The following is an 18,234-nucleotide window of genomic DNA, read 5'->3' as shown; positions in this document are numbered from 1 at the left end:
ACTTAAGTACTGATTCAGACAATTAGATTTTTGGCTCAGTGCTCATATAAAGGATTAGAAAAACCCCAATTGAACTGCTATGGAGCTCTTTCAGCTGGGGGAAGTAAATCCTTAACTGAGATTTGTTTTCTTACCGTGGTTGTTGTATCTCCCCAGATCTTTGGGGTCAATGTACAGATCATGATCAGTGTCCAGCTCCCAAAACTTGCAGTAGATGACGTAAAAGTGTTCGTAGGAGAAGTAGTCAGTGATCTGGTTGATGTCGTCCTCTTCTTCCAGCAGGGCCAGAGTTTGAAGGAAATTACTCCGGCGTAGCTCCATCATTGTGATACGACCTTTCCATGACCGGTTCACTACATAGTATATCCGCTGGATCACCTGTGATGACATTATAGTAGAATAGCGACAAAGACAATTCTATTATATAATAGTTTTCATAAAATGCGCTAATAAAACGAAAGTAAAGCCTCATGATTAATGTGAAAACTTTTCATGATTAATCCTATAATTCAATATCTTCCAAATAACAAGACCTCACTATATTTCTAAAGGAGGTGAGTTTATTAAATTATGAGAGACATCTTTCATAATTTCTGAAATTTTTACATTAACTTTTAACCAAAGAATGATTAATATATCCTTAACAGTGGAGTAGAGAATTATTAATTCTTGATAAGGCTTTTAACAGAATTATTAATAAACCTATTTAGTAATTACAATCGCCTTTGCTGTCTTCAATTAATCATAGAAACTTAATTTGTCCAATTTAATTTATGTATTTGACATCTGGTGGTTTTTGTATTGGTGATTCTAAAAAGTTAAAATCAAGGCAAGGTCTAAAACTGAAACTGTCAAACTAAAAATAAAACTGATGACATTTTCACGAGGTCTGTACAAGCCCCGTCATCCAGATATATTAAAAATATTCCCCATCTAGCCAAGAGGAAGACCCACAACACTGGATTATCATCCATTTTCTGGTACATGGACCTCCATGGGTTACTAGCGTCTCATACAGTAGCACGTCAGCTGGTCTAAACTGAATAGGAAGTGTCATAAAATGGGAATGCAGGGGGTGTCTCTATGGAAAGGGATGGTAGGGAATGCATCAGTGTTTCCGTGAAGTCACCGTAGGCTGACGCATCGGTGCAGTGAAATCTCAGTACTTTTAAAAAGCAAACCCTCAGCTTGCACAGCTGTCCCCGTCTACATTCAAAGACTCACATGCTCTACTGTTAATATTCCACAGCTGAGGCACACAGAAGCTGTTTTGCTGACAACTTAAGAGGAGATTATGGATACTGTTCTATAGTGAGAGTAGGAAGCAGGTGGAAGAGAGTGTGGAGAGGTGGAGGTATGTTCTAGAGATAAGAGAAATGAAAGCCAGTAGAAGCAAGACAGAAGAGGGTGGCAGGTGGAACAGTGAACCTGCAAGGAGCAGAGATAGTGAAGACAGATGAGTTCAAATACCAGGGCTCAAATACCTAAGATTTTGGCTGAGAGTCACCAGAATGGATAAGACTATAATGCTAATCAGATTGAGTGGTTAAGAGACAAAGTTAGACAGACAAGGCTGATATGGTCGGGACATGTACAGAGGAGGGTGAGTGGATATATTAGTCAAAGGATGTTGAAGATGAGACAAAAACCACAGAAAAGATCAAGGTCATGCAGAGGGTTGACATAATGGAGGAAGATGCTAAGGCTAGTGTGAGTTGGAGGCAAATGTCCACTGTGGCAACCCCTATATGGGCTGCTCAGAGGCATAAGAATAAGGAAAAGGAGCAGGTGAAGGAAGAATATATGATTTGTTGGGGTTTTTTTGTATTTTATAACCTCATCAAGCGATTTCTTTTGGATAATTGGATCATTTTTAGACCAAATGGTAGTTATGGAAAAATATTATTTTATTTGGGGCATGTTTTAGCTTTTATTTGGCATGAAAGAGGAGGCTAGATAGTAAGGTGGGAAGAATAGTATTCACAGCAGAGTCTGGCACAGACGTGAATTCAGGCTGCTGCAGGAAGGACTTTAGCCTTCAGTATAAGGGTCATTATAACTCAATCAGGTGAACTATAATGGCACCCCTAGGACAGAATATTAAAGTGTCATTAAACAGAAAAGATCTTGAGAGAGTTAATTGCTGTTCACTGTTACAGTCACGTTTTAAATGTTTCTGTTATTCACTGGTAATGTGCTTGTACTTTTGAAGTTTTCTCATCTTGAAGCCAGTTAATCTAGTTTCCATTACTTGCCTTTGGTCATGAGCTTTGGACATTTATTGAACAAACAAGGTCATTGATACATGTGGCCATAAAGAGCTTCCTCATTACTGTGGCGCTTAGTCTAGAACTGCTATTCCTTTTCAGTTAACAGAGCTTGTGAGATTCGCTAAAACACAATCTTACAAATAAATATATTTTTTTAAAAACACAGCTGATCTCATTGGTTTTTGCCATTTACCGTTGTTATGTAGCGTGAATGGAATTCAGGTGCATCCTTCAGAAACGTGAGCCCAGGATGTGTATCTACAATGTCCTAATAAGGCAAACAGGAAAAAATTAGTATATAGAGTTGTCATAACAATATAGTGTAGCACAGAAATAACAGAGTTGCTTATTTCATTTATATTGGTACGATATTTACCTGCAGTAGAGGAATAAAGTCTTCCTGCTCCAAGTAGTTACAGCCAGGTTTAGCCAGCAAGTAAACAAACTTTGAGGCATCGTCATGGCAACTGTGCAACAACCTGCAAGAAAGGAGAGGAGAGACGTATGATATCAAAGCCCAGTTGCATCTGTTTTATTCTATTTGTAAGGCTTTAAAGAATATGCACGTGTCTTACTTCCTCCAAGTTGCAATGAACGAGTGAACAGACACAAAGCCTGTCCTCTCACCACCTGCTGCGTAGAACATGGGTGCTTTCCAGTAAAGTGGACACCCGCATGCCTGAATGGAAACACAACAACTGCCTGTATGACCTTACTCTGAACAACATGTTTGCTTCCTAGAGTTGCATTGCTTAGAAAGAGCACTGTTTTAACAAGGCCACTACATACAGTGATTTCTCAGGAAAAACAAAAGCCTTCTGGGAAATGTAAAGAAGTCTCAAGTCTCAATATGGACGTTGGCATTTCAACTGCCTTACTGGAATTAAATGTAGATTGTTCTATTCTGAAAAACAGGTTGGGGGAAAGGTGTGATTTTACCTTCGCGACCTTGCCCATTTCATAAATATCAGCCTTCTCCTCCTCAAACTCGGTGAAGACTGTCTCAATGGCAGCAATTTCTGCATCGTGGTTGGCAGCCGGGCCCAGGGCAGGAAGCCCACGAGGGTAGTAGAACCTGGGAATGTTAATGGCAGGAGGAGGAGGGGTGACTATCACCGGAGCTGGAGGAGGGCTGGGTGAGCGTGGCGTGGGGGCTGGTGTGGCTGTGGTTGCAACTGGAGCGGGAGGAGGCGTTCCGGGTTTCTTTTCTGGTTTCGACTGGATCTGAAAAGAGAGAAGGGAGATCATGTGTGGGAAAGGACAAGCATGGATGGGTGTTAATTAGCTGTTTGTGGTCCTAACTTTAAACATCATATTTCAGCTTTTTTTGAGACAATGTTCCAATGACTGAAACACTGCAGTCTTGGTGGCTTACTGATTCAAACTACCTGTCTTAGTCTAGATGTAAAACGTACCTTGCTTCCTTAACTTTGTATGCATTTTAATGAAAAGCACAAATAAGAATGAAGAATTTAATCACTGTCATAGATAACTTTCCCCAGAGCTGTAGATAAGATACAACTTCACTGTAGTATGATAGAGAACCTACGTAAAAGGTTGAACTGGAAACTCAAAGTGACTCATAAACAACACACAAGAGACTATTTTTTCCTGCCATTCTGTTAGTCATAGATGAGTAAAAAGCGGTCACAAGTGCACTTTTATTTTAACCTTTGGCAAGAAAAGTTCCAGGTGGCAGAAGACACATCCATACAGTCAGTCCTCAGAAAAAAATTTATTACCAAATAACTTACATGGTCAAATTTACCCCAAGACCCCAATATTAGACTACATCCTAAATGTGATACGCAACCAATTTTCCAGAGCTACTTATTAAAATATGAAGACCAAAACTGGAGCTTAATCAACACTGCATCTTAAATCAAAAGTCATTGTGTTCCCATAGGGACTTCCTGGTCTCTTCTCTTGGGCCTTCATACTCTGTGTATTGAGCAGGACAGCTGTAGCAGTCTTCTCCTTCACACCGTTCATTCTGTCACTCTATTCCTGCACCTCCTGGCCTATTAATACCCAGCTGGTATCTGCCTCAGAATAGTTTGTCGTCCCTGGCATGTCACTCTGTGTGTGTTAGAGAACCAGATGCATCTAATATATGTGTGTGTACACAGATATACATTTGCATCTGCACATCTTTATGCGCTTATAATTATTATTTATTATTATTGCATGCACACTTGTACCCTGCCTGTCTTGCTTGTTGAACTGACTGACCTGTTGTTGCTGGAAAGACTTGATTCTTTTCTTGAACCGTGAGGGGAGGACAAAGTCACACCCCTTGGCCAGAAAGGCCAGCTCCCCCCTGAGGTCAGGGTCCCTCCGTAACGATGCCTCCTTGATCATCATGGTGGAGGCTGAGGCTCACAACACCCCACCAGACACGGACACTGATGTGGCTAACGACAGGGCGACTACAGATTCACCAGCTTGCCCAGCAAGTGATAAGAAAAGGGATTGACTATGATAGGTTTACCCAACAGCTCAGATATCCAGGAGCCAAAACTGGAAAACCACTTCAGGAAAACAAAGAATATCCAGCACGTGTGGCATTTCATGCAAAGTGTCCCTTAGGAATTATTTGCACTCAAAATCGGTCTCCTTCAAACTTCACATTTATACTCATGCTCCCAACACTTTGTCCTGTGGGGCAGTAATCCAGCAGTGTTTCTATGTAAAAAGATGATCCTTAGACGTCCTGTGCTACAGTGCAGGACGGGAGGCAAAAACATGGTACCGGGCTGTTTTATGGCCCAATGCAATCCCAAATCGTAGCTTCTTTCTGGGGAAGAAACATTGTGGTGTCCCCCTGTCAGCTCTGAATGTATGTATTTGATGTAGCCTCACTGGTGCCTGCTGTTCCAAGCTGGGCTCTGACAAACTGCACTGAGAAACATGAGCCATGCCTGGCAAAGCACACACATATAACAAACCGGCTGTCCTGAGCATTAGGGTGGTGGGAGGCGGGGAAGTGCAACCATGTCGCATATCTTGGCGTAGTGCTTTGCAGGATATGAGCCCTCCTCTGTTCCTGCCTCCTCCTGCCGACTAAAGTTAGCCAGTGGGAAGTTACAACTCAAAGGGACTGTGATTGAAATAATTTCACTGCAGACAGGAAGCTTAAGTTGGTGCTTCAGGGTGAGTGGGTTGGACAAGCAAGCTGAAATATTTTCATAGCGGTAATTTGGGAGGCAGTGTTGAATCAGCGGGCGAGACACCTGTCGTTATATCTGTTGACAGAATTTCCACTGGGCTAGCTCAAAGACTCAAAGCAGCATTCCCTTTTGAACATAATGAAAATCCACAAGTGTCACCCTGCTTCAGAGCCAGTCGGTGTGTTTTTTTTTAAATAAAAAGAGTTTATCATCATCATCATCATCAACTTTATTTATAAAGCACTTTAAAACAACCACAGCTGACACAAAGTGCTGTACATTGGAACTGTAAAATAAAATTACATGAGATATAAATAAAAACCAAATAAAAGAAGAGTGAAATCATTAATTAAATAACTACTTCAATTAAAAGAGAAACTAAGTCTCACTGAGGTTAAAAGCCAAGGAATAAAAGTGGGTTTTAAGACCTGATTTAAAAGTGGACAGTGAAGGGGCCTCTCTAACATGCATGGGCAAATTATTCCATAATTTTGGAGCCACAATAGAGAAGGCCCTGTCCCCTCTGAGCTTCCTCCTGGATCTCAGTACCTCCAGGAGCAGCTGGTCAGCTGACCTGAGAGACCGACAGGGTGTGTGGGGATGAAGAAGCTCAGAGAGGTAAGGCGGGGCAAGACTGTGAAGGCATTTAAAAACAAACATAAGAATTTTAAAATTAACTCTAAAAGACACAGGCAGCCAGTGCAGAGAGGCTAGCACGGGGGTTATATGCTCTCTTTTTCGAGTTCCTGTTAGGAGTCGTGCAGCCACATTTTGAACCAGCTGCAGACGTGAGAGCAATGACTGACTGACCCCCACATAAAGTGAGTTACAGTAGTCCAGGCGGGAAGAAATAAAAGCATGGATCACTGTTTCAAGGTGCTGCCTCGAAAGAAAAGATTTTACTCTTGCTAGTCGCCTTAAATGATAAAAACTGGACTTCACCACTGCTCTGATTTGGTTGTCCAATTTAAAATCACTGTCCAACTTAAAACCAAGTTCAGTAACAACAGATTTAAAATAGAATTCCAGGGATCCTAAAACAACAGAGGAGGACTCAGAGGTACCACTGGGTCCAAACACCAACACTTCTGTTTACTTTTCATTAAAATTTAAAAAGTTTAGAGCCAACCAAGCTTTAATGTCATCTAGACATGTCAAGAGAGGTTTTATGGAGATGCCATCCTTGTGTTTTAGTGGCAAATAAATTTGGCAGTCATTGGCATAACAATGAAATGAGATCCCATGCCTTCTAAGGATAGAACCCAGAGGCAATAGATACAGTGAAAAGAGCAGTGGCCCTAAAATTGAGCCCTGTGGGACGCCGCATGACAGAGGAGCAGAAGACGATTCGTAACCGAGAAGGCTGACAGAGAAAGTTCTATCTGACAAATAAGACCTAAACCAATTAAGTGCAGTGCCACCAATACCCACTACATCATGTAATCGAGAAATTAGAATATTGTGGTCTACAGTGTCAAAGGCAGCAGTTAGGTCAAGCAAGACAAGAACAACATGGTTACCAGAATCACATGCCAGAAGGATGTCATTAAAAACCCTTAATAATGCAGATTCTGTGCTGTGAAGGGTTTTAAAACCTGATTGAAAAACCTCAAAGATTCCATTTTCATCTAGAAAATCTTTCAGTTAACTAAAAACAATTTTCTCTAAAACCTTGGAGACTAAAGGCAGCTTGGAAATAGGCCTATAGTTCGCTAAAACTGTGATCAAGGCCAGGTTTCTTAAGCAGTGGCTGTACTACTGCATGTTTGAAATTTGCAGGAACCATACCAGAAGACAGACTGCTGTTAATAATGTCAAGGACATACTGTTGTATACTAGAAAAAATTTCTTTAAAGAATTGTGGAGGGACAGGATCCCGTGGGGAACCTGTGGGCTTAATATGGTGAACCACATCCTCTAAAGTGGAGAGCGTCACAAGCTCAAACTGAGTGAAAACAGCAGCGCAAGGGACAGAGACAGAGGGGTCAGAGTCAGGAGCTGTGATAAGAGCCCTGGTGGTGACAACCTTTTCAATAAAAAAAGTTCAGAAAATCATTGCAAATCTCAGGAGAAACTTCCAAACAGGCATTCAAAAGAGTATTAAGAACAGTGTCAATGGTCCTAAATAACACATGTGGGTTATGACAGTTGGAAGAAATAATATTTGCAAAATATTCCCTTTTTGCCTCTTTAACAGTGTTCTGGTAGCGATGCCAGCAGTCTTTTAGAATTTGAAATGATACATGCAGTTTATCCTTTTTCCACCTCCGACATTCCCTCTTAACAGCACGACTGCTCTGAGTTTAAATCATTCATCCAGCCCTTTGTCAGTAAAACAAAATCACAAATCCAAAGCAACTACTGACAATCTTCCATAATACAAGGTGATGTGGTTATCCCGCTAAGTTTCTCAAACAACATGAAAGAAAGAACAAACAGCAGCTCCTCTTAAGAACTGAGAGGATGAAAAAGGAACCGTTCGGCATTTTTACTCGACTTACAGATTCTCAGAATAGATGAATTATTAATATAAAAAAAACAAAACAACAATTTTGGCACCAGTATTCCACAGCATGTTGCAGGAAATCGAGGAAAAGGGCAGACTACCACCAAATATGAATTCTGCCAACATTAGTCTCCTGCTAAAACCAGGCAAAGACCCTTTATTTCCCTCAAGCTATCGTCCAATTTCTCTTTTAAATGTAGACCTTAAAATAATCTGCAAAGCTCTCTCAAAGAGATTAGAGAAAATGACCCCCCTCTTAATTCATCCTGACCAAACTGGTTTCATAAAAGGTCGGCACTCCTCAACAAACACTCGTAGATTACTTAATTTAATAGACTACTCATACGATAAAAACATCGAAACCATAATATTATCTCTAGATGCAGAAAAAGCATTTGACAGAGTTAATTGGAAATTTTTATTCGCAACTTTACACAAATTTGGTTTTGGAAACTCTTTCATAAACTGGATAAGAATATTATACAATTCCCCAACGGCTCGTATCAGAACAAATGACCAGACATCCTCCAGCTTCTGTCTCCTGAGGGGCACCAGACAGGGATGCCCACTCTCCCCTTCACTTTTTGCAATTTTTATCGAACCTCTAGCAGCAGCATTTAGACAGGCTACAACAATTAAGGGCATAACATGTAAGAACATAGAACATAAAATCAGTCTCTATGCGGATGATGTGTTGCTTTTTCTGCAAAACACACAAACCAACCTCTCTGAGGTAATTACTTTAATAAACTGGTTTTCAAGAGTTTCAGATTATTCAATTAACTGGCCAAAATCTACAGTTCTCCCCATTAACTGCTCCTTCCATAATTCTTCCTCTGCCCCACTGCAATCCGGAAATATTAAATATTTAGGTATTAATGTCTCTCCTAAGCTTTCAGACTTAACTAAACTAAACCACATCCCACTTCTAAAGAAAGTAGAAGGCGATCTGACTAGATGGAAATCTTTACCCATATCACTCATGGGAAGGGTCGCCACTATAAAAATGATGATCTTGCCAAAAATAAATTACTTATTTTTGATGATCCCTAACAAACCATCACAAGATTGGTTCAGATCTCTGGATTCATATATTTCCAAATTCCTTTGGAAAGATAAACCCCCGCGTATTAGCTTAAAAACGCTACAAAGAACCAAGGATAGAGGAGGATTAGATCTGCCTAATTTTCACCAATACTTCTTAGCCAACAGGCTTCAGTTCATCTCAGAATGGTTAAAACATACCTTCTTAGTTGAGCCCTGGCTAGATGTTGAACAGGCACTATGCAAGGATCTAGAGATTTCAGACCTACCATTTATTAGCTCAAACATCAAAAGACATGAATGCTTTAAAAGTATCAACATCAGCTTTTCTCTAACAGCATGGTGGGAGTTTCTAAAAGTAACGGAGTCTTCATTAATCCCATGCAAACGTACACCTATCTGGAATAACCCTGACATATTACAAAACAATAATATGATTAATTTCCCAGAATGGAGTTGTAAAGGAATTAAATACTTAGAACATATATTAGAGGGAACAGAATTTATTCCATTTGACAGACTAGTTGAACAATATGGGATCAACAAGACAAGGTTTTTAGAATATCAACAAATTAAATCCATAGTAAAAAAGAAATTTAACCTCAGTCAAGTTGAATTACAAACACCACTAAGTGCGGCACATTTTTTTACTCTTAAATCCCCCAAATTATTATCTAAAATATACAGAACACTTTCTAAATTAGATGAATCAATATCCCTTCCTACTGCAAAGTGGGAAGCAGATTTATCAGTCAACCTAGACCAAAACTTCTGGTCTCAGATTTGCTTAAAAACTTTCAAATTAATTAAAAATCCCAGTCTGCAATTAATACAATACAAAATACTTCATAGAGTGCACTATACAGGTCATCGGATGTTCAAGATGGGCTTTACATCTTCCAACAACTGCTCACACTGTCAAGGCAATACACCAGACAATTACATCCACGCTCTTTGGTTCTGTCCACCAGTGCAAAAGTTTTGGCGCGAGATATGTGAAGACTTATCAAAGTGTCTGAAATGTAACATTCCAACTTCCCCCTTAGTGTGTCTACTGGGCAGCTTAGATAATGTCACTTCAGAAAAGAATATAGCCCATATGATCTTCATTGCCCTATGCATAGCCAAGAAAACAGTCCTCATGAACTGGAAAAATAAAAATAATCTTAATTCTAACCAATATAGAAATTATCTATTAGATTACATTAGTCTTGACACAGCCTCTGCCACCACATTAGATCAATTGCTCTGGGCCCCTTTTATCAGCTCCATCACCTAGTAGGGGTGGGGGGTCATAGTTTGGTCCCGCCTTCACTGTTGTGATTGGTGAGGGGGTAGGGACAGGCTTAGGGCGTCGGGGGGTTCCCCGGAGGCATCTTCCTTGGGGGGCTCAACCCGGGGTAGCGGTCACGTCCGGTTGGGGGCTCTGTTGGCTCTCAGGTGACTGTTTCCTCGCGGCTGCGTGCAGCGGGGCTAGGGGAGGGTCTGTGCTGACGGACGTGGGTTACTGACCTGGCAACCTGGCTGCCCCTGGGTGGGTCCGGGATGGGCGTGAGGTTCTGGGGGCGCTCCGTCTCTGGGCTGGGGCCCGGGCCGGGCCTCGGGGGCTTGGGTCCTGGTTGGTGTGTTGCCGGGGTTGTGGGCGGGTGGGTGCATGGGGGCCCGGCCCTGGAGCAGGGTGCCGCCGGTGCGTCGAGCCGCCTGGGGGGCTCTTCATCTGGTGGGGGGGATGGTCACATCTTGCAGGAGCTTTCTTCTCTTCAGGAACTCTCTGCGGGAGGGGGAGATACAGGAGAGGTGGAGGAAGATCTCAGCCTGGGTGTTTACCGTCTTATGTAGTCTGGAAGATGTGTGGATGGTGGGGTGGGTGCAGTTTTCTCTGTGGTGGGGTTGGGTGGACTGTCCAGGGCTCTGTGGAGCCGGAGGGCGCTACTGCACTGGGCCCCGGTCTGATGGGCCTGGGCCCCCCTTCCCTGGCGGGTCGCGGAGGGTGGGAGTGCCTACTGGGGTCAGCGGGGGAGCTGGCCCCAGGGAGGGGTTACCTGCCCCTCCCTTCCTTCCCTCCCCATCTCCAGCTGCCTCCCTCTTCCCGCTCCTCCACAACCACCCACACATGCAGGGCCTTGGAGTGGGGGTATGTCACCAGGGTGCAGAGGAGGCTACCCCCCGTCCCCTTCTGGCTACCTCTGCCTCAATTTTATCCCACAACTTAGACATTCACATTATTCACACTCTCATTACACATACATATAGGATCTTGGGGGTGGGCACAATCACGGAGTCCAATTTACCATCAGGGTGTATACCTCACCCCTGACGTCGTTGCCCACCTCTCAATTTTAAATACACTTAGTCATTGAGGGCTAGCAGGAGGGCCTATGCGCTTACCTGCTGCTCCATGGCAGGTAGCTCCATGCCCTCCTGGGTTTTAATTGCACCTTAGAACACACATGCATCAACACTACAATGAGCGGGTGGAGGGAGGTTTGGAGTCTTCTCCCACCCCCATTCTCTGCGGCCTGCTGGAGCGGGAGGGCTAGTAGGAGGAGTTGGCCGTCCGACTGCGGTCTGGGGTGTGGGGCCTCCCTGCTGCTGCGGAGTCGGGGTGGTCTGCCTCTCCCCACCGCAGGGAAAAGGGTAACACCACCTGGGTCTGGGTGCAATTCCCCCCTCCAGGGGCAAGGGTACCTAGACCCGGTTTGTAGAGTACGCTTGGGGAGTGTGATTGTGTGTACAGCGTCTCTTTATGTCTGTCTCCACGTTGGTTGAGTGTGGAGTGAGTGCATATGAGAGCATGAGGGTGGGAATGGATGTTTGTGTCTGTGTGTGCCTGTATGTCTGTGTCTATATGTCAGGTTGGGTATCAGACGCCACCTCTCTGGGGACACCTCAGGCCCTCCAAGGTTTGGAGGCCTATCTCCACCCACCACCACTTCCCCTGCCGGTGGCGGACTCCCTCAGGTGTCGGTGTGTTGGTGGTTCTTTGTGTCTGGGGGTGGGCGTCCGGGTACACACCGGCTCACTCCTTGGCGGCCGCTTGTCGGGGCCTGGGGCTCGCTCGGGCCCCCTTTGGAGGTGGGGTGCCCCCGGCCTCTCGGCCTGGGGCTCGGTCACTCAGGCGCAGCTGGGGGCCGGCGGAGCTCACGGGCGCGTCACTGCAACTCCCCCTGACTTCTGCTCCGCGGCTGCTGGGCGAGCCCTCATCTGGGACTCTCCTCAGCTCTTACTGGAATAGTGGCGCGGCTGCCCCTCTGTTGGTCTTCCATGGTCTCTTGTGTTCTGGGGGCCTCTGGATATCTGGAGTTTTGATCTCCTCCATACCCGCTTCACACCCTGGAGGACGGGGCTGTGGCCCCCCCACACTCCCTAGCAGATCATTACATGGAGAAACCTTTGGAATGCAAGCATGCTGATCCACACAGGTATGCACACATGGGTATTCACAGACGCGGACTAAAGCTTTCTTGGCTGCTACCTCAAAGCACACTGTGCGCTGTCTATCTTGCGTGCTGCACAATATCGTTTATTATTTAGTAAATATTGATATCTATGGCTAGCTAGTTTATTGTGATGGTGCTTTGTTTTCTCTATTATTATGTTGCTCTTTGTTGTTTGCTGTCTCCTCTGTTTGTTTTTTTTTTGTTTGTTTTTTTTTTTTTCTCCATACAGGTGACCCAGGAGTTCTTTTTTTTTTTTTCTCTCTCTCTCTTCCCCCCCCTTCTCACCGTCTCTTCTCCCCTTTGGTTTTCTTTCTTTCTCTCCCCCTCTTTCTCTCATTCATTCCCCCTGTCCTATTTATTAAAAAAAAAAAAAAAAAAAAAAAAAAAAAAAAATGACAAAGGATGAACTGAAGCTCTGCCATCACGTAATGTCGCATACTGCTGTTTCTGATGTCATTAAAAAAAAAAAAAAAAAAAAAAGAACTGAGAGGATGAAAAAGGAACCGTTCGGCATTTTTACTCGACTTACAGATTCTCAGAATAGATGAATTATTAATATAAAAAAAACAAAACAGTAAATCCTTACATTTGAGAAGTAGTAAAAACAAGGAACCAAGATTTCAGTTATCAAATTGTATTAAAGTAATCACCTCTGCATCTAGTTTTCTGCAATCAATAATGCAGAAGTAGCAGTTGAATTTTTGGAAGTAATAGATTTACTGCTGTCTGTTTCTATGCTCTTTAATGTATGGACACCAACGGTTAGTAGCAATATCCAAATGTGAAATATCAAACCACATTACTGCTCCTGAATGGCGATTGAATAGATACATGGACAGTACAGACAAATTTCCTCGGATGGTAATAGCTAATTAACAGTGAGAATAAATAGAGCATAAACTGTCAGCAGTGTGTCCTCGAATGCTCCCTGAAAGGCTTCCCTTAAATTTACCAAGGCTGAGCTAAAACCCTTTCGATGCCAAGCAACACCAATCTGAAGCCGAACACAGAGGGGATCCCTCAGGATGTACAGGGTGACCCATTTTAAATCTGTCCAGCTCAAATACCTAGAAGTCTAGGACAGTACACAAGATATCTGCACATACTGTACTTGATGCATCATGACTGCCACTAACCGTTTTTCTACTATTGTATTTGTTCCATTTGTGACACTATTGTTTCTTCCAGTTTGAGCCATACTGCATACAGAAAGGTTCAGTGTGCATGCATGTGTGTGAGTAGCTTTCCAGAAAAATAAATGAGTCACCTTGTATTTTAGGGTAACTCCTCTCAGATCCCTGTGTGCCCTGCTGAATTCTTTGGAACAGCTGGGATCCATACTGAAGCCAGGGTTGCATACCGATCCCACACACAGATACAGATACTGTCACATGCACACATTGTCTAATGCTAGCTACCTATTACCTCCATGCTTCAGAGGGAAACATTATACAGCAAATATATTGTATCACTCAACAAATGTGCACTAGAGTCTCACCAGCCTATTATCTCATGTGAAATCCCACCCTGCTTTTTGACCCTTTCTTCTTTTTTTTTTCTACTTTCTTTCATCCTGGTCAATGAAAGGGAGTTCATTCTCTCCACTTCCTCTGCACAACCTCTTCAGCTGTAGCAATGAGCTTGTGTTATCATAAATCTCTGTATAAAGAGTTACAGTACTTGTGTGAGAGTGTAATGGGAGCCAGAAAGGAATGCCACCAGGCAGCTGTGTGCTCTTTTCCTGTGACTGACAGTCAGTGTAACCCTGCCCTGTCAAAATTGCTCCGTTTGGTCCTAAAACCCTTGTTCTTAAATCTTCAATTTTCCTCCTGGAATCTTGAATGTTCTGTGATGATTAGCCTGCTATTAAAGATTTAAAAAAAATAACAGAAAAAATGAATAAAAACAACCAATTTACTAAGCTATACAAACTGTAAAACTCCAGTGACGGTCCATGGCAGTACGTATGAAGTTAGTGAGCTCAGGTGACATGAAAACACTCACTGGGACAAACTGTTCCTACAAGAAGGGACACATGAGGCCAACAGAAATGCAACGTCAAGGCAGAATTTTGACTAGTTAATTACTCAACTTAAATTAAATAATTAAATAGCGTAGAATTTCATATTCAAGCTGTACTTATAATCAGCTTGAATATGAAAATCTATATGAAATGGATCTGATAACTGAGCATAGACAAGACAATGTGCTTGTGTAGTTTCTCTTTCCAAGCATGTCAACATCTTTTAATTTAGTTGTTTTAATTAAAAAAGGAACAGCTAAATTGTATTCATTACACCACAATATTCTAAACAAATAGCTGGTGAACTTAATTGAGTATTAAGGAGCTAAACAAGCAAATGTTTCCCTCATGTTGGACCAAAACATCTGATACCGACTATATATCAGATGTATCCTTCTGACACTGACTCAATATCAGATGAATGCAATAATAGAGAATGTATCCACCTGGTTCTGAACTCAAACAGTGGGACCAGTTAGATCAGACAGACTGCTCTGACAACAGGATGATCCATTAAAGACTATTTGGTCATCTTATCAAGTATGTTGCACATCAGCAATCTACTCATAGCCCCTTACATGTCACTTTGAATATGTTCTAAGTTGTAAAAAAAGGATTTGTTGTTGTTGAGCATCCTGCATCCTTCCTGAATATATTTGGTTCGAACCTACTTTTTCTTACACAGACAGGAGAAAAAGAAGCATAACAGTGAAGAAAAACTGGCGGCTGATGGAAGTTTAACAGGAACAAAAGGCAACGTAACAGGTGGGTGTGTGTGGGTGTGTGTGTGTGTGTGTGTGTGTGTGTGTTATGTCTGCAAGCTTTTCTCTGCCCACCCCTCAGATCTAATCCAGCCACACAGCCACAGAAACAGGTGAGTCAGCAGCCTTCACAACACTGATCAAATAAATGCACGATGGGAAGCACAGCAGGTCAGCTGTCGAACAACAACTGCCGCCTTCATCCGACTGTTGGCACACTTGACACGCACACGTGTGCTCCTGCAGTCTTTACTAGTGCATTGATACATGTCTCTAATTTGTCAGGGCATATTACACATGTGGTTGTGTGCGGGTGTGGACGTGCGCCTTGATGTGTTCACTTAACAGGAACCAAGTCTTTCAGAGCAGCTTAATAGTGTGAACATGACAACTTCCTAAACACACACACACCTGCTCTATGAAACTGCCTGTCCGCTGTGTAAAATTATCTGTGTAAATATAGCCACCGATTTCACGTTTATTTCTGCTTCAGGCACCAGGCAGACTTAACACACACACACACACGACAACAAACATTGAGAAAGACATGTTTGTCAAGTCAAAATTAAATTTACTTGTAAAGCTATAGCCAACCATTTACTGTTTAACTGGACTGCTTAGATATTCTAATATGGAAATGTTCTGACACAATTTACTACTATCATAATAATAATGTGATAATGACCTTATAGTTCTTTATACAGCATTTAAAAAAAGGCTTAAATTACTGAAATATCCATGCACACTTTTAAGTACATAGGAGAATTAAAGCAATTATTTTATCATTGGCAAGTGTGCACAGTTATGCATACCAGTCTCATAATTTTATGTAATGTTATTTCTAATTCTTGCAATGAAACCAACTAGGACAAATAAAGTTTCAACTTGAACCCGATACACATGGAACAGGCTACTATCGCCTCTCCATCCATCTGATTATACACACACACACTCACTTTAGACCAGGCCTGCCAAATGCCATCTCCATGGTGACAACCCTTTCCCTGGATCGAGTGTAGGGAGGAATGCTCCCAGGGTTCCCGTGCCAACAGTGGAAAGCAGAGTTCACATCGCTGCTCTATTCTTTACACCCATTCTCTCTTCCTCTCAAGAAGAACACACACGCATGCATACAAACACACTGATACATGCGCGCCCACACATACAGTTACCTTGGGAACCTCCTCTCTAAACTTGGAAGAATGAACCGAGTTAAACTCCCGCTTCTGTGATAGACAAAGTTAATCAGTGCTGGCTACGGTCTAACTCACATCCCAATCACAGGAAGGCAACATGGGAGCAGTTAAAAACACAGCTGCTCTAATTGTCTGACTGGAATCAGACACTGACACTGATATTACACAGCTAAAAGTCCAGTTATTTTTTGTCAACAAAAAAAATAATAAATCCTAATACGTACATAACAGGGACTTGTATTTATAAGATTTGGATATGTCTGAGATTACCTATAAACTAAATAGAGCCCTATATTTTCTATTCTGAGTGTCTACAAATCTTCATAAACAGATATTAAAGAAGATACAAAGAGATAATTTTCCACGTGTTAGATCTGTGATGCTTATATGCACTTTCTCGCTAAATGGTTACATGGCATGGAAATGTAAAACATTAGCATGCAATTTTAACTCAATATAAACTGCCCGAGTGGTCACAGAAGGGGACTCCTAATGTTACGAAAATATTTATAGAGGTTTAGTGTCAATTTTTTACTTATTTCTGGGAAACTTGCCAGACAAGCTACATCTGAAAAATTACACAGTGAACCATTTCCCTTATCTGGGAAAACCGCCTGTCAACAACTAATGCTTAATAACAACAAACTCCAGTCCTTCACTGGCATTTATTTTTATACATATGGCTAACAGGGCAGGTTTTGCATTACATTTCCCATGGCTATCTTAGGATTTAGAGCAAGTGAGCTAATCCTACATCAGCAATAGTTTTGGTCCTCAGCATGGAGCTACAGTGAGGGAGCTGTCACTAGAGTGCAGCAAGAGACCTCAAACCACCAATACCAGAGAAGATCAGTCCTGCTTCCTCTATAATTATTTAAATATATAATATTTTGGAATATTAAAAACAAAACTCTGTACATGACACTCAGATAGCACTATAGCATGCACACAACGGATATAATCCTAAATTGCAGCTCATTTAAAAACCAACAAAGAAACATTAGCGAAAAGGAAACTGCTTTCTTCTAACATGCAACATAAGAAAATATATATATCAGTCTGTGTCGACATAATATCAGACAAAAGGTAACATTTCTCTCATACCAAGTATATTGCACCACTGTCCTTCCAACTGTATAACTGTGAAAATGTCGCAATCAGTGGAGATTATGTTTAAACATGGAGCAGTTTTCTCTAAAAAAGAAGCAATATTGCAACAAAAATAGTTAAGTATAGCAGTTTCATTGGTAAATTAATTTTCTAGTTGTATATATCAGTTAGTTCACAGATCCTCCTGTAGATGATGCTATAGGCCTTATTAATTTCAACAAACCAGGGTGAAATCAGACTGCAAGCTTACAAAGTACTTTATGGTATGGTTGGGCCTTACAGTCACTAGGGGGTAGCAGCTGTCTAACGGTTATCACTTGTGAGCAGTTTGTCACTTAAATTAGACTGTGACCATGCACCTGACAGAAGATGCTTGTTTCTGCTGCCATTGACCTTCTTGGCTCTGCTGCAAAATGTGTGAAATGACCCGATGGAGTTAGAGGTCAGGATGAAGAAAAAGGAGTCCAATAACTCAGTTATACTACACATCTCTGGGTTGCATTCCACTCTTTTTGAATTCCTTCTGTGCCTCCTGACTTAACAAGCACACATACATTTTCAGTGAAGACATCCAAACATGTTTGTTTTGGCCAAGCGGTGAGAGTATTTTAGCGCTGAGGGAGTTTTCTGGAGAAATCCCACAGGACATTCTGGGTGGAATTGGGTGAAGGGTGAGTTCAAAGGAAAATGAGGGAGGGGAAGAGTGGGGGCTAA

At 42.2% G+C, this 18,234-nt stretch overlaps 1 protein-coding gene across 2 annotated transcripts in view; it reads right to left on the bottom strand.

Moving 5' to 3' along the window:
• LOC146612177 (serine/threonine-protein phosphatase 2A regulatory subunit B'' subunit alpha-like) overlaps window positions 1–18,234 on the bottom strand; it is a 71,477-nt gene that overhangs the window by 4,374 nt on the left and 48,869 nt on the right. For both annotated transcript variants that reach the window (XM_085343431.1, XM_085343430.1), the window contains exons 3-7: window positions 3,210–3,494; window positions 2,846–2,949; window positions 2,647–2,749; window positions 2,464–2,538; window positions 135–378 (exon numbers count right to left, since the gene is read on the bottom strand). In XM_085343431.1, the coding sequence (XP_085199557.1) occupies window positions 135–378; window positions 2,464–2,538; window positions 2,647–2,749; window positions 2,846–2,949; window positions 3,210–3,494 (811 nt within the window). The remainder of the gene's footprint in view (window positions 1–134; window positions 379–2,463; window positions 2,539–2,646; window positions 2,750–2,845; window positions 2,950–3,209; window positions 3,495–18,234) is intronic.

Source organism: Diplotaxodon limnothrissa, linkage group LG19 (assembly GCF_057381915.1).
Source record: "Diplotaxodon limnothrissa isolate DT_005_m linkage group LG19, D_limnothrissa_male_GT1.1, whole genome shotgun sequence".
NCBI lineage: Eukaryota > Metazoa > Chordata > Actinopteri > Cichliformes > Cichlidae > Diplotaxodon > Diplotaxodon limnothrissa.
Note: the sequence above shows the minus strand (reverse complement) of the source record. Positions and strands in the feature narration are given on the sequence as shown.